This window comes from Pleuronectes platessa, chromosome 9 (genome assembly GCF_947347685.1).
Source record: "Pleuronectes platessa chromosome 9, fPlePla1.1, whole genome shotgun sequence".
Classification (NCBI taxonomy): Eukaryota; Metazoa; Chordata; class Actinopteri; order Pleuronectiformes; family Pleuronectidae; genus Pleuronectes; species Pleuronectes platessa.
Genome location: NC_070634.1, coordinates 2,583,215 through 2,609,440, shown reverse-complemented (window position 1 = coordinate 2,609,440; position 26,226 = coordinate 2,583,215). Strand labels below are relative to the sequence as shown.

The window sequence follows — 26,226 nt, the reverse complement described above, 5'->3', positions numbered from 1 at the left end:
AAGAGAGACCACTACAAATGAGCAATTTTATGGACATTGATGGAGTTTTAAATTTGAATGTGTCTAGTTACAGGGATTAATAAATCACATTACATCTTTCTTTCAACCAAATATGCTTTGCGCTGATTAGGGGGTACTCTGCAGATTTTTTTTTTTCAACGGGGGTACGTCACTGAAAAAAGGTTGAGAACCACTGTGATAGATAATAGAAAACCGCTTGATTAGAAAGTACAGATGACTTTTTTTTTTTTTTTTTTTTTTAAGTGGTCATGCCGCCCCCCACGTGACATGAGAGGAGCCGCCCCGGGCGGCTGCCCGGTTCGCCCGTGCCCAAAACCGCCACTGACTGCATCAATACTGCAGATACCTGGTGCGTTGTGATTGATAACTGCAGTGAAAGGGCAGCTAATAGAGGTGGATGGAAGATATTTCCACTGATGAAGGGAGGGGCAGAATGTGCAATGGTGTCTTTCATTGCTGCAATACTTTTAATCTCACTTTTTGATGATTTTCACAAAACAAAAACACAATAATTTCCAAGAGGAAAATAGTATTAGTGTGTATTTTATGTGGTTTCATTTTCTGTTTCAAGATTTCAACATATTACAGCCAGATAACAGAGTTTAGCTACAATATAAAAGCAGTATGTAGTTTAGTGACAGGTCAGTGTATCTGTGGTCTGTTTTGAAAGAGTTCCTTCTGAACCATCAGTAATGTGATTTATAACTTCATTTGGAGTTTATGTTATTTTCTAGGAAAATATAGCAAAACACAAACAGGCAGCAGAATACCAGTGACATATAAAACTAACTTAAATCTGATGTTGCATGTTCAGTGGAAATTAGATCTTTAAAATCAGTTTTGAATCCTTCCTTCTTTTATACATTTAAAACTTGATTTAATGTCCCACACAACCGACCGCTCTTTAACTTTACCTTAACATTTTGGGAAATTCACAAGATTCCAATTATCTTGAATCCAATTTGCATGTAACAACTTTCTATTATGATAGACATTTGATTATAAATGTTTTTCTTTTTATTAGTTTATCCGCCAATTTACATACACAAGGTCACAACTTGGTCGGAAACCCCAGGTGTGGAAGCAACACAACAGGGCAGTGAGACAATGGGACAGTGGGACAATGAGACAGTGAGATAAAGGGACAATGGGACGGTAGGACATTGGGGCAGTGGGAGAGTGCATTCTGTTACGTACCTGAGAGCAAGGCAAATTGGCGATGGAGCTGCTCTATGATGTCCATGGCCAGCAGGGGCCTGATCTCCTGCTGCATGATCTCATCTGTAAGGATCAGACACACTGATCAGATACAGCCTGATACATCCTTGAATCCTACACAGCTAGTGAATACAAAACACACACAGTAAGATGTGTCCTCCCCGTGCTAAAGAATCAAATTAGAAAAGTAACAGTAAAAACACATATGCAGTACATCTAACGCATCCAGTGTAGCTGTAGTATAAATAAAGACAAAGACAAATAATGAGAGACAAGGATTGAAGAAACTTAAAGACAAGGGAATAAGCTGCTCGTAAGCAGAAGATCAAATCACAAGATAAGTTATTTGACCAAACTGTAGCCGATCAGTGAGTAATTAAAGAATAAAGCACACACACAATAGGTGCCATCACTTCCCATTTCATCTGTTGTGAATTATAGGGCAATGAGTGGGATTGCCGTAAAACCGCTGTTTCATGTTAGTGACAACAACACAACTCTCTTCAGCATCTTTCACAGCTCAGATTTTCAGCGATTCAAATAGGTCTTCCATTTCTCCTGTCCCAGAGCGACTGAGCCGGAGCTTTGCAGGTAGGACTGAGAGTTCTTTGTCTAAAATGATCCTGTTATAAAATGAGAGTTTGCTGCACTTAAAGATGGATCCAGATGAATCATTTCCCTGACAGGATAAAAGTTCCTCAATCATTTTCTCAAGATAAACTTACTACATTTTTCTAAAGAAAAAAAAAATGGAATCCCTGTGCTTGAGCTTGGCATCAGGATCTGTGACCTCTGACCTTTTGAAGCTTTGGGTTTAAAACTGAGAAGAAAGACTCAGGTGATGGCCATGCCCACACCTCACTACTCCCTGAACAAATGTCTTATACTGAAATTTATTTTTTTGTTTCACTTTTCTGTTTTAGTGAAACACCCTGAATAAACCTTGTAATATATGTTTTTAGCCGAGTTTAGAAAACGAAATGATCATATACAGTCAATAAAGAGCGGTTTTCTAACTGCTCCTTGGTCAAATGCTGTAGCCTATTATGTAACCATCCATTTCTGACTGACATTCACATAAACATATATAGAGCAAACCAGAACAAAGCATTCTCAGACATGTCTTTAAGAGTCTGCATATGTGTCCATGAATTAGACTGTGCCCTGTTCTGGTTTCATGGTTTTGATGGGTCCCTCTGCAGCCTGAAGCTCTAAGTGCACTGTATTGTAAACAGACCCTTCTCTATAACAGATAATAAAGACATGCATTAACACTGACGCTGCTTTATTACTCCAAAACATGCTTGGGTAGTTTGCGTGTTGATGGGGCCAGTGGCAGACAGAAGGAGAGGGAGAGCACAATGACTGTTAGTGAGCCTGGACTATATCAATGCACCTCTGTTCTTAGTATCTGAGTCTGCTGACCTACCAAGATTATTAATAAAAGAGCTTCCATTACAGACTTTTCCACTGAGAAAGTATTGTTGATTCACTTCGTATTCTATACTCTGGTGGACTTAAAAGGGAGCACCTGGCACAAACACACCAGCAGTTTACCACTACAGCTGCCATATTTCATTATAGTAGCTGTTTGAATCAGAGATTGTTGCTAAACATAAACATAAATCGTTAAAAGGAAATTAATGAAAGATTGAGCCAATTGGGGAAAACATGCACAAATCACTGGATACAAAAACAGGGATGGGGGAGAGAAATCAATACTATCTAACTGTACATTAACCTGTGGGACAGCAGGATTATGCAACCAGAGCCATGCACTTAAGTGGAGATGATGTTCTGCATTGTTGGAACATTACAGGAGTGGTGGAGGCGAACGTGATGTATGACCACTTCAAGTCCAGAGAGAAACACAGTTTTTAAATAAACTAACGGAGAACTGAGGAGGCAGAGGGTAAGTGCAGGAAGCACTCATATGAGCAGATGTCCTGCTGTGTTACAAAGGCAGTGGACATGATCATGGGACTGATTGGAAACTTAAACTTACAGATTTGGTTTAGAGATGAGCGTTGTGGAAGTAACGTGTCAAAGTTTCTGTATACATTTTGGATCCCTACAATTAGTTGCCATGTAGTCAGCTGTTATTTGTGTCTATATTGGGCAGAGACTCCTCTTTAATGTGACTGTAATGATGGTTCCAGGCGGAAAGCTGGAGATCCTGAAGGAAGACTTGAAAGACAGACATTCCTCAGTTTGACAAAGGCAGTTCCTGCTTCTCAGACAGTGTAAGTACACAAGATGAACTAGAATGGTATTCGGTGGATTGTATACTTCTTCCAAGACTCAACAGTCCACTTAATTCCAATTGACTCTTTGTGAAACCACATTTCCATTTCTCTAGATATTTCTTCCGTAAACATCAGTCCCCTACTTTTCTCTTTAAAATTATAAAATTTTAAAAACACTTCTCTTGTCATTTTCACAAAACAAAACTGCCCCTCTTGTGACTGGACAGAAGCCACGTCTCTGGTGACACTTTACTGTCATTTCCTGTTTCTAATGCGTGCGGCTCTCAGCAGCATCCCTGCATGAATTTTAAACTGAGCCTGACAGGATGGAAGTGGAGAGTGAATTCATGTTCCCAAAACACAGCGGATCTGAATTCCTCGGCCGACCGTTCACATGCTAATGAAAGATAAACTCTGAATAGAGGTGTGCATAAACTGCTTACAAAACAGGAAACACATACTCAGGTCATTGTGCCAAGATGTTGTTGTGTTGCCTCAATAGCTCACATCTACATCTAGATCTCTAAATATATCAACCAATCTAGAAAACATCTGAAGTGACAGAGTAAGAAGGCTTTCTGCTCTTGTATTGCAAAATGCTATTGATTTAATCATTCCTGTTCTTGAATGAGAAATTTCAGCTCTTGGTTTGACAACTCCTACTTATTTAGCTATCTATGCACATAGACTAATATTGACTTTGTGAGACTGAAATGTCCTGCGGAGGAACTCAAGAAAATTTGGTTTGGACTTCTTTTAGCAGGTTCCCTCTACACATGCACAATGCATATGCTTTGTACAAACATGCTCAAAACAGCAACAATCCTCCACAGGATTCAGGTGAGGGGTGGTGCAGCAGGCAAAGGCAGGAAGTAACGTATCCATTCCTCTGCAGAAATCACATGTTTTTATTTACAGCATCTCAACACAGACGTTGTCTCTCATCACCACATCTCTTGACATTTCCGTTGATGTCTTCTACGTGTGTGGCTCTGCTTTTTTATCCAGAAATTTGTGTTTCGTATTTATTTGAGCATTTTCATGTTTGCGTCTGTTGCGCGTTAGAAATGTCAACAACACGTCCACTCTTTCGCTGTGAATCCAGCTGATGATCTCCTCCTGTGTTCTCAGATCGGCTCCTCCGGACGTTTGTGACTTTATACAAGGTGACCAGGTTGGTAAAGTCCGCAGAAACTCCTGAGGCTCTCACTCAGACATTTGCGTTCACACGTATACCTCTCAGAGGGTCTCTGGAGTTCAGTGCATGTCTGAAAGCAGCTTTTGAAGCTCTGTGTCTCACACTCTCTTGTTGTATTTTTCCACATTCCACCTCTAAGCCATAAGCTAAAGTTTGCGTGGCTTTAGATGCTGTAAGTGCACACACAGGTCTCTCCTCAAACACAACAGAATACCTTTCATGTATGCCAAGTGTAGCATATCTCATTTAATCATTTCACGGTTTTGTCATAGATTACATTAAATAATTTTACCAATGATGTTTGCATGTCGCTGAAAATTCAGCTTATTTATGACAGTTTTTTAACACCTTATTAAATTAATAATTGGCATTCGTCAGTCCATTCAGTAAGGCAGTCATTTCATTAATTAGCAGATGTACTGTAACATAGAGATTCAAAGTTTATCCAATCAGATCTTTTGGAATAGAGCCGCTGAGACTTTTCACTTTCACTGTAAGCTGAAGTCCAAACTCAGGTTGAATGAGGCGACTGTTTGGAGAAATGATTACTATGATCAGCTTTGCATGTGGATTTTCTTCATAGCAGTGAGATTCACATGTATCACTGACGTCTGAGCAGAGGTGGACAGTGACAGTAACTCTTTATGAACTTGATATTCTGTCTGACTCAGATAGCAAGAGGGACCAGCTGTGAGCCTGCAGCTGCTTTAACTGAATATGTCAGGACCAGGCTCTCCACCTCTTGTCTTCCCTTCCCCCACTGTGCTCCTCCCACAGATGGCTCAACCTGGAGCTGGGAGGGGCCTCCTGTGGGAGACCTTCACAGCTGAGACTCATCTCATCAATTCCACCTCCACTCCATAAAGCCTCAGCTCATTCACCCTGTCTTTGCCAGATCGTCCGTTCACCAGTGTGATTATGCTGCACACCTTCCTGGTTTGTCTCCTACCACTGAGTTCTGCCTGCCTGCCTGCCTGTTTACCTGCCTTCCTGCCTGCCTAACTAACTTTTTGGACTTCCCAAATAAACCTTTTTTCTGCCTTCAATCTGCCGTGTTCCTGGTCTGCACTCTTTTTGGGTCCGCTTAAAAGAAGGATCTTAACAGAACGATCTGGCCAACATGGACCCAGCAGACACAACACCGGATTCCAGCCAATTACTTCATGCTCTAACCAGTCAAGGATCTCTTCTTGGACAGCATGAACAACTTCTCCAGGCCCTCGCAGACAATAACCGCTCTCTGGTAAATCAAGTTTCTGAATTAACTCGACAAGTCTCGTTGCTTACCTCTCGTTGGGCCTCATCTCCAGCTGCTGCTTCTCCACCTAATCCTGCTCCCCCAGCCCCAATACCACCTGCTCCCACAGCTAATCTAGATTCCCTGGCTACCAACCCAGAGCCCTTTAATGGAGATCTGAAGACATGTCGGGGTTTCCTGCTCCAATGTGGTATGGTGTTTCAACAACGTTCTTCATTTTTTCCATCTGACCAAGCTAAGATTCATTACGTTTTGGGATTGCTGAGAGCGTTGGCATGGGCCGAAGCAGTTTATACACCTTTTTCTCTTAATACTGTGAACTATGAGGATTTTGTTTCTAATTTTAGAAGAATTTGACCATCCGGATTGTCATGGCTCTGCATCTAGACGTTTATTAAGTCTCTGTCAGGGATTTAGGAGCGCAGCAGAATACGCTGTCGAGTTTTGGACCTTGGCAGCCGATGCTCAATGGGATGAGCGTGCCTTAAGAGGGGTTTTTGTAAAGGGATTAAATGAACTGCTTAAAGACGAACTTGCTTCCAGGGATGAACCTGAGAGTCTCAACTCCCTGATTTCTCTAACTATCAGGTTGGACAATCGCCTGCGTGAGCGCCGCCTGGAGAAGTCTTCTCGTTCGCAGTCAGTCACCAGCCCTCCCTTTGTCCCCAAGACTCTCACCACAGTTGTTCCACAACTAACCCACACTCCTCCGCCCAGCTTGGCCACTGCTTCTCCTGAGGACGAACCCATGCTACTTGGCAGGGCCCGACTATCTCCGGCGGAGCGTCTACGTCGCATCCGGGCCGGTGAGTGCATATATTGTGGACAAGTGGGTCATTTCCTTGTGACTTGTCCTATTCTACCAAAAGACCGGGCTCGTCCGTAAAGGTGGGGGTACTGATGAGCCAAGCCAACCACATTCCCCCACCTAGATCCCAGTTACAAGTTTCAGCTACGATTTGCTCCAATCAGTTGTCTCTGCCCCTCCTAGCTCTTTTCGACTCAGGTGCAGAGGATAATTTCCTTGACTACAATGTAGCTAAACAGCTAGCTTTAGTCCTCGAGCCTTTAAAGACTCCCTTGAATGCTAACGCTCTGGATGGGAGGTTTTTAGCCAAGATCACCCATCAGACTACTCCCCTCACCCTCGTCCTCTCTGGGAACCACCGTGAGACCATTTGCCTCAAAATAATGTCATCTCCAAATTCACCTCTGGTTCTTGGTCACCCTTGGTTGAGTAGACACAACCCCCACATAGATTGGGCAGGGGGGAGAATCGTAGGTTGGAGCAGTTTTTGTCACTCTACATGCCTGCAGTCAGCTTTGTCCCCAGCAGATGGAGCCGACGCATCAGGTGGCCCTCAGCCTAAACCACCAGACTTGTCAGCCATTCCTCAGGAGTACCATGATTTAGGAGAGGTTTTTAGCAAGGAACGAGCACTTTCACTACCCCCCCCATAGACCCTATGATTGTGCTATTGACCTGCTCCTTGGTTCAACAATGCCTGCAAGCCGGTTATATAATATCTCCCGCCCTGAACGAGAGTCCATGGAGAATTATATTAAAGAATCCTTAGCTGCTGGGATAATCCGCCCATCCTCTTCCCCTCTTGGTGCTGGGTTTTTCTTTGTTGGGAAGAAGGATAAGACTCTCCGACCCTGTATTGACTACCGTGGTCTAAATAACATCACTATCAAGAACAGATACCCCTTCCGCTAATCAGCTCTGCTTTTGAACCTCTTCAGGGAGCCTCTGTCTTCTCCAAACTGGACCTCCGCAATGCCTACCATCTTGTGCGGATTCGGGATGGGGATGAATGGAAGACGGCTTTTAACACACCCCTAGGTCATTTTGAATATCTCGTTATGCCTTTTGGGTTGACCAACGCTCCAGCAGTTTTTCAGGGACTGGTGAATGATTTCCTTCGTGACTTCCTTAACCGTTTTGTTTTTGTTTACTTAGATGACATCCTGATTTTTTTTTTTCCAAGGACCTCAGTGAACATGTGTCCCATGTCCGGCTAGTTCTCCAGAGACTACTAGAGAATAAGCTTTTTGTCAAAGCGGAGAAGTGCGAGTTTCACACCAGCTCTGTCAGTTTCCTGGGGTACATCATCGAGGGTGGGCAGGTGAAGACGGACCCTGAAAAGATTAAAGCTGTATCGGAATGGCCCACACCCACTACTTGCAAGAGATTGCAGAGTTTTCTTGGTTTTGCTAACTTCTATCGCAAATTCATCAAAGGCTTCAGTCAAGTGGCAGCTCCCCTCTGTAAACTGACCTCTTCCTCTATTCAGTTTTTCTGGACACCGGAGGCAGAGGCAGCATTTTGCAAGCTCAAGAATCTCTTCATCTCAGCTCCGGTGTTAATTCAACCAGATCCCTCTCTGCAGTTTGTAGTAGAAGTGGATGCCTCGGATACTGGTGTAGGAGCAGTCCTATCTCAACGTTCTGGTCCAGATCACAAGCTTCACCCATGTGCTTATTATTCACGTCGCTTGTCACCTGCTGAGAGGAATTACGATGTTGGGAACAGGGAGTTATTAGCGGTCAAGTTAGCTTTAGAAGAGTGGAGACATTGGTTGGAGGGGGCGGAGCAACCTTTCGTAGTCTGGACTGATCACAAGAACTTACAATACATTCAGTCAGCTAAAAGGCTAAATTCCAGACAAGCACGGTGGGCTTTGTTTTTCTGTCGTTTCAATTTTGTATTAACTTACCGCCCAGGTAAGCGTAACATCAAGCCGAATGCCCTCTCCCGGCAGCATATGGGTGAGATGTCCGATACAAGTTCTGAAACCATCTTGCCTCCCTCCTGCGTTGTGGCAGCAGTCACATGGGAGATTGAAGAGGAGATAAGACGGGCACAACAGAACCATCCTGATCCAGGTACAGGCCCACCTAACCGTCTTTTCGTTCCAGATTCTGTTCGTTCCCAGGTCCTACAGTGGGCTCACACCTCGAGGTTTGCATGCCACCCTGGAATTAGCCGCACTCTCTCTCTCCTGAAGAGACACTTCTGGTGGTCCACAATGGATGCTGATACACGCTCTTATGTTGATGCCTGTTCTGTGTGTGCGAGGAGCAAGGCGTCCCATCGTCCTCCAGCCGGCCTTCTGCATCCACTTTCTGTTCCTAACCGTCCCTGGTCACACATTGCCTTGGACTTCGTTACTGGGTTGCCGCCCTCACAAGGTAACACAGTTATTCTCACCATTGTGGATAGATTTTCAAAGACTGTTCATTTTCTTGCCCTACCCAAGTTACCATCTGCTCAGGATACTGCGAAACTATTAACTGGCCATGTTTTCCGGCTACACGGCATACCAGTTGACATCGTTTCTGACAGGGGCCCCCAGTTCACCTCTCATATGTGGAAGGCTTTTTGCCAAGCACTTGGCGCCAAGGTCAGCCTATCGTCTGGATTCCACCCACAGACCAATGGACAAGCAGAAAGGGCTAATCAGGACCTGGGCTCTGCCCTGCGCTGCATCTCTGAACTCAATCATTCAACCTGGAGCTCTCATCTGACCTGGATCGAATATGCCCATAACTCATTAACCAACGCGGTCACAGGTATGTCCCCTTTTGAGGCTTCTCTTGGCTATCAACCACCTCTGTTTCCCTCCCAGGAGAGCGATTTGGCAGTCCCCTCCGTTCAGCATCACCTTCGTCGCTGTAGGAAGGTCTGGAACGACACTCGCTAAGCGCTCCTTCGCTCTGTGGAGACCAACAAACGCATCGCTGACAAACACAGGATTCCTGCTCCAGCTTATAAACCAGGTCAGTCCGTGTGGCTTTCTTCCAGAAACATTCCATTAAAGTCAGTATCAAAGAAGTTAGCCCCTCGTTTCTTAGGACCTTTTGTAATTGAGAGGGTAATCAATCCCTCTGCGGTCAGATTGAAGCTGCCCAATACCTTGAGAGTACATCCCACTTTTCACGTTTCACAGTTAAAACTAGTTTCTTCTAGTCCTCTCTGCCCTCCAGCCAAACCCCCTCCACCCGCCCGGGTAATTGACGATCACCCAGCTTTCTCCGTGCGCCCCTTCTGGACGTCCGTCGGCGTGGCAGAGGACTGCAATATCTGGTCGACTGGGAGGGTCATGGTCCCGAAGAGCGCTCCTGGGTGCCCCGGTCATTCATTCTGGACCCCCCAATGATCAGGGCCTTCCATCGTGCCCATCCTGACAAACCGGGGGGGGTCACCTGGAGGCGTCCGTTAAGGGGGGGTACTGTCAGGACCAGGCTCTCCACCTCTTGTCTTCCCTTCCCCCACTGTGCTCCTCCCACAGATGGCTCAACCTGGAGCTGGGAGGGGCCTCCTGTGGGAGACCTTCACAGCTGAGACTCATCTCATCAATTCCACCTCCACTCCATAAAGCCTCAGCTCATTCACCCTGTCTTTGCCAGATCGTCCGTTCACCAGTGTGATTATGCTGCACACCTTCCTGGTTTGTCTCCTACCACTGAGTTCTGCCTGCCTGTTTACCTGCCTTCCTGCCTGCCTAACTTTTTGGACTTCCCAAATAAACCTTTTTTCTGCCTTCAATCTGCCGTGTTCCTGGTCTGCACTCTTTTTGGGTCCGCTTAAAAGAAGGATCTTAACAGAATACCTCTTTTTCATGCAATGACCAAGTGTGAGAACCCTGTATGATTTTAAACCTGGAAGCTCCATCACCACAGTGTGTCAGCTGATGTTTATACTTCATTTAGTCAAATATTTTATACAGAATATGAAACACCATGGTTGAATTAAAGTTAATTTCCTTAAAATTATTCAGTTATTCCAAACTAGAATTAAAATCAGAACAGATAAATAAAGGATGAAAGTCACTACAAATAAAATGTCTCTTTTCTGCTGCAGTGTGAAATTAAATCTCCTCACTTCTCTCTACAGCTACTTACCTGTGTAAAACGTATACAATTTAATGCAATACATACAGAGTAGCAGAAAATAACCACTACATGACATATAAATGTAGTTGCAACAGACACTTGTTAGTGTCTTCCCTCTGTTATACAGTCTTGAGACAGCAGCTACTTTACTGTGGAAGCTGTGAAATGCAATAACACATAATTGTTCATGTCAATTAATTTAACCTCTGTTTACTACAGTGAGACAGGGGTCTAGTGAGAGGCTGCGTCTGGATTGGATTTGGGGGGTCAGTCTGAGTCAAACGATAAAGCAACACAATAGCTGGCCAGTACAATCTGTTGTACTTATGCACAAGTAGTCTTAGAGTTGTAATGTGGGGAAAAAAAGCTTGACAGAGAGATGGTATGCTGTGCGCCGATTCTAAATAATTGGTTCAGACCAATGAGGCAAACTACAACCTCATCTTCATGTAAGAGGGTGTGTGCGTGTCTCTTAAAAGTCTGTTAATAACACAAGCACAAGGGATGTGCGTGCATGTTGCAAAAGAAGCAGCAGTACCCCTGAAATGCCAGATCACAGAATCTGATAAACTGACTGAGCTGATTCTCTGTCAAGTTGTCAGGGGGTCTAAACTCCATGGCAGCGGCGTGATGGTGTCAACAAAATCTCACTCCCTTTCTACACACACATACACTTAAAATACAACACACACACCTTGGCTGACACCTCTCTCTCTCCATCAGCTCTAACTTTAGGTGGCATTAGCAGCAGGCTCTCACACGCTGTCTCTGCTGATGTTCATACACTCTTAACATTTGGGAATTGACCTCATCAGAAACACTGCAGCATTTACAGCAGAGTCTAAAATCATCTAATGTTACATTTGGTGACAGTTCTCACCAACTGTATCGGTTGTGTCGTTTACACCATAGGCAAATTACTTGGTTTTCACTTTTAAAGCATTTTGATGAATAAATATAGGCCTATACGAAATAAAATTTACTGCAAAAATAAATCTGTATTGTATCCTCCCAGTGGGCGCTCTCTCAGCCACACAATACACACTTCCGCCTGCATCTGACATTAAGGTTAATGTGGTAAAAGTAGGTATCATGGTGTAAAAAGCCACAATGGGTTTCATAAGGGATCAGCTGAGGAGCATACACAGTCAGAGAAGGAGAAGGCCTTTAAGCTTAACATATCACAGAGAAACTGTAATGATTTCATTCAGCATAAACAGTCTACCGATAAAAAGAGAAATTATCTATAGGTGATGAACTATTGGATCCAAATAGGTCGAAGATCCAAAGTCAAGGTCAACAAATATATAATCAATATATCTATAGAGATATCTACAGCGAGACAATCTAAAGCTTACATTTATCAGAAAATGAGGCCAAATCAAATGATTTCATATGATAAGTGGTTTCATGAAGAAGTCACAATGAGTTAAGACAAGACCACATTTGACAACTCGGTACAGTCTTAATGTGACACTATGAGCTCAACACACTGAAAGATAACATGCTAACTCCTCAGCTTAATATCAGAGTTACAGGATTTACTTATTTATCTATCTTTTTCTATTTGTTTAGGTGAGCACTCCAAAACAAATATAAACTACTTATGTTGTTATGGCAATAAAGTATTGCATTTTGAATCTTGAATCTTAAACACTTTAAGGATGAATTTACACAAACCCCCCAAAATCCATTTGAAGGAACAACTGTCTCTGGGCAAAGGCTCCACATAACAGTGAGCCGACTAAAGTAGCCACTTAAAGTAATATATAAAATCTTAGGTAAACTGAATCCCTTAACCAGCAGGCTGTGACAGAAAGGTCTGTTGAAATGGAAAAACGGCACCAGGCAGACGGAGAAAAGAGTGGCTGGCAACAGATGTGTGTGTGTGTGTGTGTGTGTGCGTGTGTGTGCACATGCAGCTCATACACAGTGTGTATGTGTATAGCGAAAATGATTGATTAAACTGTAAATCTGCAGCTATAACTTCTCAACTTGTTTTATGGGAGTGTTACAGTTGAGACAGCAAATGAACAAAGTTAGTACGTGACAAAGGGAACCAATAATTTTCACTTGTCTGTGAAGCTTTCAAATGTGAGAGAACTTTACCTATAACGTGTTTGGCACGCTTCATCCTAAGACCTCTTTGGCTTGAACACACATTCAGGCGTCAATGTAAATCCCTCCGGAAAAAGCAGTAATCCAGTTAAATGACAGTAATCTCATGGTCTACGAATCCAGCCAGGGCAACGCAGTACTTCTTCATCCCCATCAACACTCTCCTTATCAAGTCAGGAGGTTTCTGAAGCTTTGGTTTCTTTGTTGTTTGTTTTTTCTGTATATCTTTACTTGCATTTCACACACGAGAGGACCCAAACAGCTGAAGCAGAGCCCCGCTCTGTGTGTTATAGTTGTTACATGGATCTGTGGTCAGTTTTTCCAGCTCCAGCTGCAGTGACACAGTCCAGAAAACAGCCTATGAGGAAGGGCAGGGTGTGCATGCATGTGAAGAAAGGGACGGAGGGGAGGGAGGGAGAGAGAGAACTACAGAGCCGGTCTGTGTATGTTTGTGTGTACAGTGTGTGTACGTGTGTGTGTGTGTGTGTGTGTGTGTGTGTGTGTGTGTGTGTGTGTGTGTGTGTGTGTGTGTGTGTGTGTGTGTGTGTGTGTGTCATAGTGTCTGTTATGTCTATGTGTTGTATTGTTTTTATGAGGTCCTTGTTGAACTGCCAAATGTGAACAGTCTGCTGAAGTAACTTTATAGACCAGAATGAACTGAAGAGCATCAACCCTATGGTTCCCTGAAGAGCAACTTAAAGCTACAATACTTTTTGTTAATTAATCATTTAAGAACAACAATACATGTTAAGGAGTTTTGTACTTAATTTATCCTTAATGTCACAAGCAATTTCAAACCTAAACAAATCCGTCACTTTAATCAAGGTAATCATCCATTTCAATCTGTCAATGGCGTCATATCCTTTCAGTGAATATTGTATAGCTGTTTTCAGACATGAAACCCGCAGTATGTTCACATAATTGGGTCTGGACTTTCTCCGGACCTTACCTTTAACACGTGAACAACTATTCTCCGCTCTGACGTGTTCACAACAACACACAAATATCTGGAGCGTTCATGTGAGGGGTGGTGTAGCAGGCGCCTTCTATGTTTTTGTTTTTTTTTGCATCTGGTGTTTGTTTGAAACGTCAGTAACACCCCCACTTGTTCCAGGTGAAACCTCAGAAGATCCCATGCTGTGTTCTCATTCTGACCTTCTCCAGAGTTTTTACTGGGGGGCTGGCCAGAGAAACTTTCACGGTAGATGTCTGAGAGCAGCTTGTGTCTGCCAGAAACATAAATGAACGGCATTTAGCCTGTTTTGAGTGATGCTTCTATCTTTTATCTTTTTAGAACTTGGTGGTTTTAAACTTCATATTTTAACCGGATGAATGATTTTAGTTGTTAAACATCTGGATCTTAAGTTATAAGGGAATAAACACTTAGCAAACAATGGCAGCTCTCAGCCTCCCAAAGACATTCTGAGTCCACAGAGAAACACTGATTTTCAACATGAAACTTTATTCTGCGTTTTACTGAGAAATAATCAGAATCAAAACCTTCTGCATTTTTATATGTTTTAAAGTCCACGTTCTTTGCCATCATTGAAGATTACAGTGAAACCTTCATACCTTTGCTCAACCACAGGCCTACAGCCTATGACCCTACATATCAGGAAGACACGAACCAATCAGCTACCACTGTTTCTCAACATTGACAACAGTCTCATGAATGTGGATGACTAGCTCTGCCTTGGAAACGAAGAAAAACATCAACATATTGTAAAACCCAAACACACAATTCAGAACCAAACTGCTTGTTTACAGGTCAGGTGTTCAGGGACATGGACCACCTACACAAGACTAGGAACAAGATTCATGATATCCCACATGTACAGCTTCTGTGAACTCATCTGAACTCCTTTTTTTTATGTATTGTGTAGAGTTTGTCTGTATTTATGTATTCTTATTTTTTACAAAAAGACTTCATGCAGTGATATGTTATGTCTCACACTTAAAGTTTTATGTATCAGCAAACACACACATACAAACAGACAAACAGATCTGGCAAGCCACACACACACACACACAGACCTGCTGAGCACAAACACAAACATGGAAACACGTGCACTTTACATACTGACACACAGACAACCACACACATTGTTTGCAGTACAATGGCTATCCATTCATCACATGTGTTTGAGAACTACTTCCCACAAGGGCATAAACACGACTGTATTTTCACACAAAATTACTGTGTACTGTATTGTATGTGTGTTCATTCCTCAGCCCAGCACAAAAGTTTTCAAAATCAACAACTTTGAGAAAAGGAAGGGAAAAAAGAGAATGTGTGTTCGAATAATAACATCACATTTTGTGTCTATAAATTCCTTTATTCAACTACAGGAAACTCTGGGGATAACAGATTAGCTTTTAAAAATCTGTTCACAGTGAATTACTTTATGTTAACTGAATACATTTTCTTTTTCCAATCAAGGAACACTGCCTTGTAGGAAGGGGTCAGAGTGGATGGCTGGTGTAAATTTGTAAATGTTCATTTGAAAGCTGTTGGATTAGATTAAAAGATGTGAAAGTCAACCTTTACTTTATTTATATTAAACCAAAACAACTTTTAATTCCCCTGACCTGTTTTGAGTTGTCAGGAGAAGTTACACAATAATATACACTTAAGGGCCTAAAACCCAGTTCATCGACTTTCTTTCCAATATCTTGCACGTAATTTCACGCAAAAGCACCATTCCACTTCAGTCCAACTGCATTCTGATATGAAACTGAGAAGTAACAAATCCACAAAATTGAAAAAAAGGTATTGTGAGGCTGGGGTCTAAAACAGCCTATAAAGCATGTCTATGGGAAAAACATATTTGCACATCTAATAAAATACATCATCATTGACAATGCATTTCAAAAATGAAAAAGTTAGTTGCAATAAATTACAAAGCACAACTATAAGCTAAATTACAAATACACTCTCTGCATGTACATATTGTCTGGGTCATACTGATAAATAAAAGATGTAGCTGTATCATATGCAAAAGGTGCAGCAGCCTCATAAAATGCAAATGAATGATTTCAACAATTCCATAATGAATGCTACAACTTCACATCAATGCTTTTATTGAGTATTGATTGCCATTAAAAAATGGGGGCAAACTGAAGGAAATCAAATGTCCTCAGACTTTATGTGGCCAAACGTTGGCTCTTCAAACTTAACACCAGCAGCTGTGAGGCCGTCCTCCAACTAACATTGTTCCTTCACCTTATAGTGAGTATACTGTGAGAATGATGACAAATCTCCACTAACCCCAAAAGTTATCCCTTTAACACAAACCATTGTCTTAGTCCCCTTTGTGTCTCAACTCAAATTTCATGAGTGTGTTGTCACATCATGAAAGAAAAAGTGGAAAGAAAAAGGTGTAGCTATATACAGTGCCTTGCATAAGTATTCACCCCCTTTGGACTTTTCTACATTTTGTCATGGTATAACCACAGATTAAAATTTATTTCATCGTGAGTTTATGTAATGGACCAACACAAAATAGTGCATCATTTGGAAGTGGGGGGAAATATTACATGGATTTCACAATTATTTACAAATAAAAATCTGAAAAGTGTTGAGTGCATATGTATTCACCCCCTTTACTGTGAAACCCCTAACAAAGATCTGGTGCGACCAATTGCATTCACAAGTCACATTTGCAAGTCACATAATTAGTAAATAGGGTCCACCTGTCTGCAATTTAATCTCAGTATAAATACACCTGTTCTGTGACGGACTCAGAGTTTGTTGGAGATCATTACTGAACAAATAGCATCATGAAGACCAAGGAGCTCACCAAACAGGTCAGGGATAAAGTTGTGGAGAAATATGAAGCAGGGTTAGGTTATAAAAAAATATCCAGAGCTTTGAACATCTCTCTGAGCACCATAAAATCCATCATAAGAAAATGGAAAGAATATGGCACAACCGCAAACCTACCAAGAGGAGGCCGTCCACCCAAACTGAAGAGTCGGACAAGGAGAAAATTAATCAGAGAAGCAACCAGGAGGCCCATGGTTACTGAGATCCACAGCTGAGGTGGGAGAATCTCTCCACAGGACAACTATTAGTCGTCTACTCCACAAATCTGGCCTTTATGGAAGAGTGGCAAGAAGAAAGCCATTGTTGAAAGGGATCCATAAAAAAATCCCGTTTGGAGTTTGCCAGAAGCCATGTGGGAGACACAGCAAACATGTGGAAGAAGGTGCTCTGGTCAGATGAGACCAAAATTGAACTTTTTGGCCTCAATGCAAAACGCTATGTGTGGCGAAAACCCAACACTGCCCATCACCCTGAGCACACCATCCCAACAGTGAAACATGGTGGTGGTAGCATCATGCTGTGGGGATGCTTCTCTTCAGCAGGTACAGGGAAACTGGTCAGAATAGAGGGAAAGATGGATGGAGCCAAATACAGGGAAATCCTTGAAGAAAATCTGATGCAGTCTGCAAAAGACTTGAGACTGGGGCGGAGGTTCATCTTCCAGCAGGACAATGACCCTAAACATACAGCCAGAGCTACAAAGGAATGGTTTGGATTAAAGAATGTTAATGTCTTAAAATGGCCCAGTCAAAGCCCAGACCTCAATCCAATAGAGAATCATTGGCAAGACTTGAAGATTGCGGTTCACAGACGGTCTCCAGCCAATCTGACTGAGCTTCATCTTTTTTGCCAAGAAGAATGGACAAACCTTTCCATCTCTAGATGTGCAAAGCTGGTAGAGACATACCCCAAAAGACTTGCAGCTGTAATTGCAGCGAAAGGGGGTTCTACCAAGTATTGACACAGGGGGGTGAAGACTTATGCACCCAACAGATGTCAACTTTTTTGTTCTCATTATTGTTTGTGTCACAATAAAATTTATTTTGCACCTCCAAAGTACTATGCATGTTTTGTTGATCAAACGGGAAAACGTTTATTTAAGTCTATTTGAATTCCAGTTAGTAACAGTACATAATGGGAAAAAGTCCAAGGGGGGTGAATACTTATGCAAGACACTGTACCTCAGTGTAAGGTGGCCCCCACATCCATATGTACTATCTCAGTATGACTTCAGTACGCAGGGCATAAAAACTCGCACAAAAGCATGCACTGTAACAGTCTCTATTCACATGGCCAAACAAACCAGCCCCCCCCCCCCCCCCCCCCCCCATGTTGCTATTGCCCTGGCCAACGACCGAAACAACATGTGATTGACAATGGTGCCTCAGCGAAATGCCGTGTTTCCAAATCACTAGCATTAAAAGCTGCACACACCAGCAGTGTCTGGTCCAGGACTTTGCCCTCCTGAAAACTGATCACTCCACTGCCGTGTTTACTTTGCCCATACATCCTGTGTCTTACATAAGAAATCTCTTAAGTACCCATGTGGACCCTCCAATAATTAGGCTTGGTAAAGCAAATGAGACTCTCTATTTTCTTTGAGTTTTCTAGCAACAACGTTTTTTTATATGTGTAAGTATGTTTTAATCAGTTTAAAGAAAATAACCTAGTGAGAGTTTTCGAATAAGACAAAACAGAGACCAAACAAAACTGAGTTAGGCCCAAAAGATGATGTGAAAGTCCAGGAGGATATTTCCAGGAGGAAAATGTCTCTGCTGTGTAGTTGCAGCATGATAGTTGTGTTGCTGAAAAACATATGGTTTGTCAGTTATGTGATTGGATTGATTAAATTGAAGATGAAATGCGTTGCTGCTGTATTGTGATCTCAGAAAGGGGTTATTCAGTTGCATTAAAAGTGATTTATGCTGGAACATACTGAAATGTTGAAAAGGCTCCGTGACAGAGGCACCTTTGTAATGTCTCAGCATCTGGACAAAGACATACTGTGTTGTACAGCATCCATACTGTGCTCTACATCTTGGTATGTATGGATTATTCTGATAACGCGAAACATATTAAAAATGTCAAATAGTTGAAGTAAGTGATGATCAAATTATTCTGTTATTTAATTGTACGCCATCCAATACCTCTGTCTTTGATCTGAGATGTTCACAGTTCACAGCAGCGATGAGACGTTCACTTCTCAAACCTAATCTGAAATCCATGAATAGAAAGAGAAGTCACAGAGGTCAAGAGACGCTCCACAGTGGACAGCACAGCAGGCAACTTAGGTCCATTGTGTGAGAGAGGCACAGACAGATGATGTGCTTCAGCAGAGGAGACAGAGCCTGGCACACATAACTGGTGCTCTTCATTCCTGGAATGGTTGAAAGGCTATAAATAGATATCAGTGTGTCATCATCTTAATTATCATGTCTTCATTTGGAAATGCAGGTGAGGGGGGATTTTAAAAGTCAATGAGATCCACAAAAACAACTCTCAGGTGAATGTCTCCTGGCCAGAAAGGTATAATCCTCGATTTGACTGTAAGAGACCTGGAAGCTCAGCCAGGAGTGGTGGTGTTACCCTGATACCATGAGGGCCACACATGGACTATAGGTAGGATTAGGACATAATATTTAATAAGGACGACTGTAAGTGTGAGAGTTATAAAGGCCTCTTGTCATTCTTCAGCTAACTTACAGTTTATTGTTAGAGTGGACATGTGACCAGTGCACCCAGAGCCAGCAGGACCTGGACATCTCATGACCTTCATGCAGAGAGGCCAGGAGCTCAGTCTGTGCCACAGCAAGTGCAATAAATGTATTAGAGAAATACAACTCAAGTTTTCTCAATCATTAAGTTTGAGTCTTCATTATATAATACAATGAAATTGTTCAGACCAGGTTGTGATGGGATGACAGCAGATACAGTACCTGTCCTCATGTTGACATTCCTTCCCATCAGTACTCATTACTCGTACTTGTTATAACTAGTATAGTGTATATATTTTGTCATTATGACACATACACACACACACACACACACACACACACACACACACACTCACACACAAACACACACACACACATACACACTGCTTACTGCTTTATTCCGTTAAGAAGAAAACAGGACAAAATGATGATTGTATACTCCACTTTATCAGTTTACTTATCCTGTTCTTTATCAGTCCGATAGATTGTTTCTTATGACACTAAGACACACATTTGTATCAACCACAGGTCATCACAATGATATCACTTAAATCACAAATGCAAGGATACTCCATGTTCTGTCAGACACAATTCTCAAATGTGTGCAAAATGTTTATCTTTTTTAAACTTTTTTTAAACACTATACTTTAAAAACGAGTTGTATGTATGTCGAACATGTAGTTGCGTATTTTGCATTTTAGTCGTAAAATCAGATCAATCACTTAATACTCATTTGGATTTGCGTATATTGAATTCCTAGGTCTGAAACTGCATTTATCTGAGTATTATAAATGAGGCTTTGTTGTGTGAACTGAGATAATCTGTTGACCAGTAAGAGCTGTTTCTGCTGACTGACTCTCACGTGTTCATAGCTCTTACCCCCACAAGGAAGGCAACAGAGCAGAAAATGCTCGGCCTACTTTACATAAAAACTCTAAACCTCTGTGAGATTCAGATCATGACTCACTATAGAGCTCTCTCTCTCTCTCTCTCTCTCTCTCTCTCTCTCTCTCTCTCTCTCTCTCTCTCTCTCTCTCTCTCTCTCTCTCTCTCTCTCTCTCTCTCTCTCTCTCTCTCTGTCTCACATATTCCTCCCTCTCCAGCTGAGGCTCATCCTTTGTCTTGAGCCAGTGGATTTCAACTACTGACTGAGGTATTTACCTCTGACAAGAAGGTTATGTTTTCAGCCCTTATCATTTGTTGGTTGGTTGGTTCTAAGCAAGATTGCAAAAAAACTGCCTTCCACATAACTTGGTGTAAGGAGGCAGTATTGGTCAGAGAAGAGAGAAGATTAGGACTAGAAAAATCCAAGGAATTTCAATTTCTTGTGACATTAGGGCATTTTTCATCATTTGCTCCACACCAGTATGTGCACAATGTAGGTGTGAACGCTATTGTCTGAGTGAGAGGCTTTAGACTTTCTGTGGAGTTTCTTTTGCCAGCCCCCTGGTAAAAAAAGTCTGCAGTAGGTTTGAAAAGAAAAGAAATATCTCAGGATTAGAGAGCACAAGACACAGACGAAGACGTCAGGAGAGCTGTCGATGTGCTGTAAGCTAAAACATGTGATCTCCAGGGCATAAATAATACATTACATCCTCTCTTCCTAAAAAAAGATAACTAATATCACATGTTGAAAAGACTTGATAATGGCTGACCCGGTATCATCTCAAGTGATCTCCCCAGCGGAATACTACGTTACTTCCTCCCTCAGCCTGCTGCTCTGCCCCTCACCTGAGGACTCCGGAGATTTCTTTGTAGTGAACACGTCTGAGCAGAGAATCTTTTGTTGCGTTGTCTATGTGTGAAAGACAAACTCTGCATAAAGTCCAGAACTAATTCTGCAGACATCTTCCAGCTATCATATCTGAAAGGTGTGTGAAATTTGATGTGCATTTATTATAAGTAAAATGTATATTTATTTTCTCAATTCAAGTTCTATTATTATTTATAAATAGTTTAATGAACTAGATTTAATAATAAAATATTAAGAATATGTATATATATACAAATTGCATAAACATATTGGCTGATATATTGGTTTTGGAAAAGTTATACTCCCCAATATCGGTATCAGCATCAGCCCAAAAGATCTATGTTTGTCTTGCCATATAGAATAAGAAAATGCATCGACAGAAACTGTATGTTCCCACACACAGACACACTCCATACAGAGCTTATGTTATTTTTGGGTGAGAGTTCCTCAAGGTCCTGTTGGAGGGGGGTTTCCTATTGGTTCTCAGGAAGAAGGCGTCAGCGCAAGAAGACAATCAGAGGATGTCTAATGACAGGGTCTGCTGATAACAGGTCTCACACACACATACACACATTCACACAATCACACATTATTCCAATGTATATCATTATCCCCTCATGAAATAAATCCTCCTGACAAACGTGGGCTTGAAAACAAAATAAAGATTGTCTCACTCCAGACATAGAGATATCATTATCCCTCAGTGATGTAAGAACGTGTTGACTCAAGAGCGTGTCTTCTTTTTTGTTGCCGTCACCATACATCAAAGCATTTAAAAGCTTGATCCAGGAGGTTTTTCCCATTAGTCAACACACACGTTGAGTTATGACAACACAAACACCTAAAACATGACATTTTCAGCAAATGCGACTCAGACACAAGATAAGACAGCATTTGCTATTCTTAGGATGAAACTATATTTGGTGCTATGGTAGGTATTTCCAGCAGCGGGACAGACAGTGTCATATACAAGATAAAGTCAAAATGATCTACATGTGTGTGTTCATGGTGATGAAGGAGCATGATGTGTTTTTAATATTTGTACAACAATTTAGCTCTTTGTTATATTAGCTACAGAGACAAGGCAGAGACAGTGATAGGGCTTTAATCCAATTGTCAAATGTATTCAAATAATCAATTCCCCCCCCCCAGCTCCTACCAGCTGCTCTGGAGTGTTGGTGTACCACTCCGTTTAAGTACAGAACAGATTGCCTGCTGCTCCTCCTAATACCCTCTTTTTTTCTGTCCTAAAACAGTGTGGAGCTGTGTCGGGCATCAAGAGTTTACAAGAGCAAATTTAAGATCTTGATTGAAATGGCTCGACGCTAATGCTCTTTTGTTTTGCTGCAATGCAGACTGCGATTAAAAACTATTCATGATCCTTAAGGTATTTGACATGTTAATGTCAAAGTATTTGAAGTAACACCTAATACTTCAAATACACCTTAATAGAAGCTGTAAGGATGATTTCCTGTTTTTAATTTAACAGGAAATCTGTTGTGCATTTCTGTTGTAAAGATGTGGTGAGGTGCTTTCCACTCATTGGGTTTCAATTTCAGCCAAACTTGGAGTGAACTTTAACTAAGCTAATGAAGTTTAACGAACCTAACACAGTAGAACACAGATAAACAGTGGTTCAAAGTGGAGGTATGTTTAGATTTGGAGCAAAAAAATATGAAATAACAGATTTTTGGGATTGCTTATACACAAATAACATAATGCTGAGCAGATAGTTCCTTTAAAGCTCATCTGTGTATTGTCCTGATGTGTAACACACTAGTGTACAAAAGTTAAAAAAAATGGGCCACCGTATTCACATTCCTTTTCAGGGGATAATGATATATTATTTAGGTGGGTGCACTACCAGACACACGAAAGGATCACAACACACTTACTACTAGTTGTACAATGTGGAGTCTGCGGATTTGAAAGGCCTTGTGCTATTAACTTCAACAGAATACAAAACTGGTGCCGTATTGTTTGTAGTGAACCTGGTGAATTTGTCCATTAATTAAGTAAGTCTGCACAACCTGTTGTACTTTACGTTTGAGAGGTACTGAGTTGCTCGGTGAGTTTCATAACAATACTGAGGCAGAATAACAAAAGCTAACAAGCTCAGGACCAAAACAGGCTCAGGCCAGACACCCAGGGACCCGGACAGCTCCACTGCCTGAGCCGGAGGGTGCACAGCTAGGCCACAGCTCCACCAAGCCTGGGGCAGACACCCAGGGAGCCATGCACAGCTCCATTACCCAAGCCCGAGCACACAGAGTCAGAACACAGTGTCAAATGCGTGCGTGCGTGCGTGCGTGCGTGCGTGCGTGCGTGTGTGTGTGTGTGTGAGTGAGTCATCTGTTTGTAAAAATAATTTTGGTTCGGGACAAACATTATCACTATGAGCAGTTTCTCCTGTATGGTAGCGGCACAAAATCAGACAGAGCCAGGCGCCTCACAATTCTCTATGCAAGAAAATCCCTGTTACAGAGTCTGTTTTGTTTATTTATTTTTCTTCTTCTTAATACTAACGTCTAATTTGGCTAAAATGGCTGACACCAAGTTCCTTCAAGTCCATGTTAACTCTCACTTTGTGACTCACAACTTAAGGTGGCGTTCACACGCAGAAACAAAAGACAGAAGTTTGGAGGGCCATTGTTGATTAGCTAAAGATGGGTGCTAACTTGGCTGCTACTGTTTCAGTAGTCAGCCGTTACCCAACAAATGTACCTAAATATGGCTTCATCTATAAAACATTTGACTACTGTTTTGTTGTTATTATTGCTGACTAAAGAGAGAAGTCAACATATACACTGCTACTCAACCACAGTGTGACAACTAAAACATTTATCAAATCTGATAATTATTTTCAACCATTAATCGTTGCACCATATAAGGTAAATTACTCTTCAGACACGGGGACCTACTACAATAAAGGGCCCAGTAAAAGACATAATTATGCCAACCTGCCAAACGTGTCACGTTCTTTTGACCAAAAACAAGACTGCGACACTGTTCAAAGACCTTAAGCTAAATGCTAACTAGAACTAAACTAAACTAAATTTACTCTGGTGACTAACAACAATACACAAATAGACATGAGGCAGGAACAGACAGACGTACTTTGTAGTATAGCTGACTCTGTCTCCTTACACACTCCCAGGAAGTGATAGTAAGACTCCATCTCTTCCAGAGAGATCCGCATGGTGGAATAGGCTCGGCCGTATTTACCACAGTGTGGACACATAGACGGGAGGGTCTGGTATCGCAGCCTGTCTAAAGTATCCATCTCCAGTTATACATCCACCACTCAGTGTGCGTGTTCCTCTCTACTGCATCTATCAATGAAGCCTGGCCACTAACTCTGCAGCAGAGACAATATTCCCTGGATGCTTTTTCTGTCCCTTACACACGCTTACACAGACACACACACAAGCACAGTTTCTTTGCTCTAAAGCAATCCTACTGCAGCTCTTCTTGCATGTGTGTCCGATAGAGCCTCCAAGGTGCCTCTCCGCTGCTTCTCTCTGTCTGTGTGTCTGTCATAATCTCTGCATTAGGAAGTAAAGCCTATTACAGAACATTTGCATGCACCTGTCCCTGTGACCTGTGTGCATGCGCGTGTGCGTGTGCTTGCATGAATGCAGAAGCATCCACGGTACATTGTCTCTGTTTCAATAAACCGATCAGTCCCAATCGTAAAAACAATTAAAACCCAGTTACTTGTCAAAATGTTGGGACTGATGTGTTTACTTTTTTATAAATCACATAACATATATTACACAAATTGTAGTGGTGGTAGCCTGTACCACAATATTATTGTCAACACAGCTGAAGTGCACAAACTCTGGATCACAGGCAATAATTCATCAACTTTTCCTTTGGACCAATGGTCCTCCGGAGGGCCCCTGATTATCACTGAGCTCCACTGGCATACTAAAAGTTATACTGAAGTCACACCTTAGGACTCTGAGTCCACCTTACTTAAAAACAGATCCTAACACACACTCTCATGGCGGCAGGTTGTTGAATGGTTCCCATCAATAGCAAGATGTTACGAACAAGCGGGCATTCCATATACTGTCTCAACTTGTTCCAGTTCATATCCTCTATTAGACTCACTAGGTACAGAGCGTGTACCCTATTCACAAGCCCCACACACCAGTAACACTGTAAATAACTGAAATCAAATGTTCATCACTTACACATCACCGATCCCATGTTGCTGCTGTCCTTGCTCTGAAGCAAATCCAGACAGACGGAAGGGGCCGAGCCGTACAGCTAAATCAGCATCCAGTCGGACATCAACAGCAGCATAACAAATAACACACAGACGCACACTCACTCACACACACACAGGTCCAGTGATACCACAGCCCAGTCCTGAGGGCTGTCAGCTCTCCCCAATACTTCTCTCTTTCTCTTTAGTGTGTGCGAGAGCAGGAGAGACAGAGAGGGATCTGGAGAGACAGGGGCATGTGAACGTGTGAGAGTGCGGGTGTGAGTGTGTGTTTTTGTTAGAGCAGGGGTCTGAGCCTCTCCTGGCAGCCTTGTGACCAGCTGAGCGGCTCAGTTCTTACCAGGGTTTTAGACAATTATTCTCAACAATACTCTCTTTAGGCAGCGGGGCCCTCCCTTCCCCTCTGCATCCTTCCCCTCTATTTTTTCATGTGTCCCGTTACACTTTGTCCACACTGGTCATGCTGTGGAAGCAGCACAACAGCAGCAGCTGAAGTCAGTGTGTACACAGTATGCATCCGCTTACAGGGTTGCTGTGCAATTAAGATGTAATGGCAGTGCTTAGAGTAGAATACACATTCTTTTTAGCTATAAATCAGAAGTAAATACGGCAAATAAGTTTTGAGATGCTGGTTGATGAGTAAAGCTGTGACATAGCCTGTAAAGCAATCAGCTATACTTATTAAAATAAAATAAAATAAACACTGCAGCAGCACCTGTTTTCATGCTCACTTTCGATTTA

The 26,226-nt window shown here is 42.2% G+C and overlaps 1 protein-coding gene across 4 annotated transcripts in view; it reads right to left on the bottom strand.

Annotated features, from left to right (window-relative positions):
* The window catches only part of mcf2l2 (MCF.2 cell line derived transforming sequence-like 2), a 133,441-nt gene that overhangs the window by 95,360 nt on the left and 11,855 nt on the right, over positions 1 to 26,226 (bottom strand). For 2 of the 4 annotated variants that reach the window (XM_053429955.1, XM_053429958.1), the window contains exon 2: positions 1,219 to 1,302. In XM_053429955.1, coding sequence (XP_053285930.1) covers positions 1,219 to 1,302 — 84 coding nt within the window. Of the gene's footprint in view, positions 1 to 1,218; positions 1,303 to 12,949; positions 13,264 to 25,450; positions 25,816 to 26,226 lie in introns of those variants that run through there. The other 2 variants (XM_053429957.1, XM_053429956.1) reach the window with 2 other exon arrangements.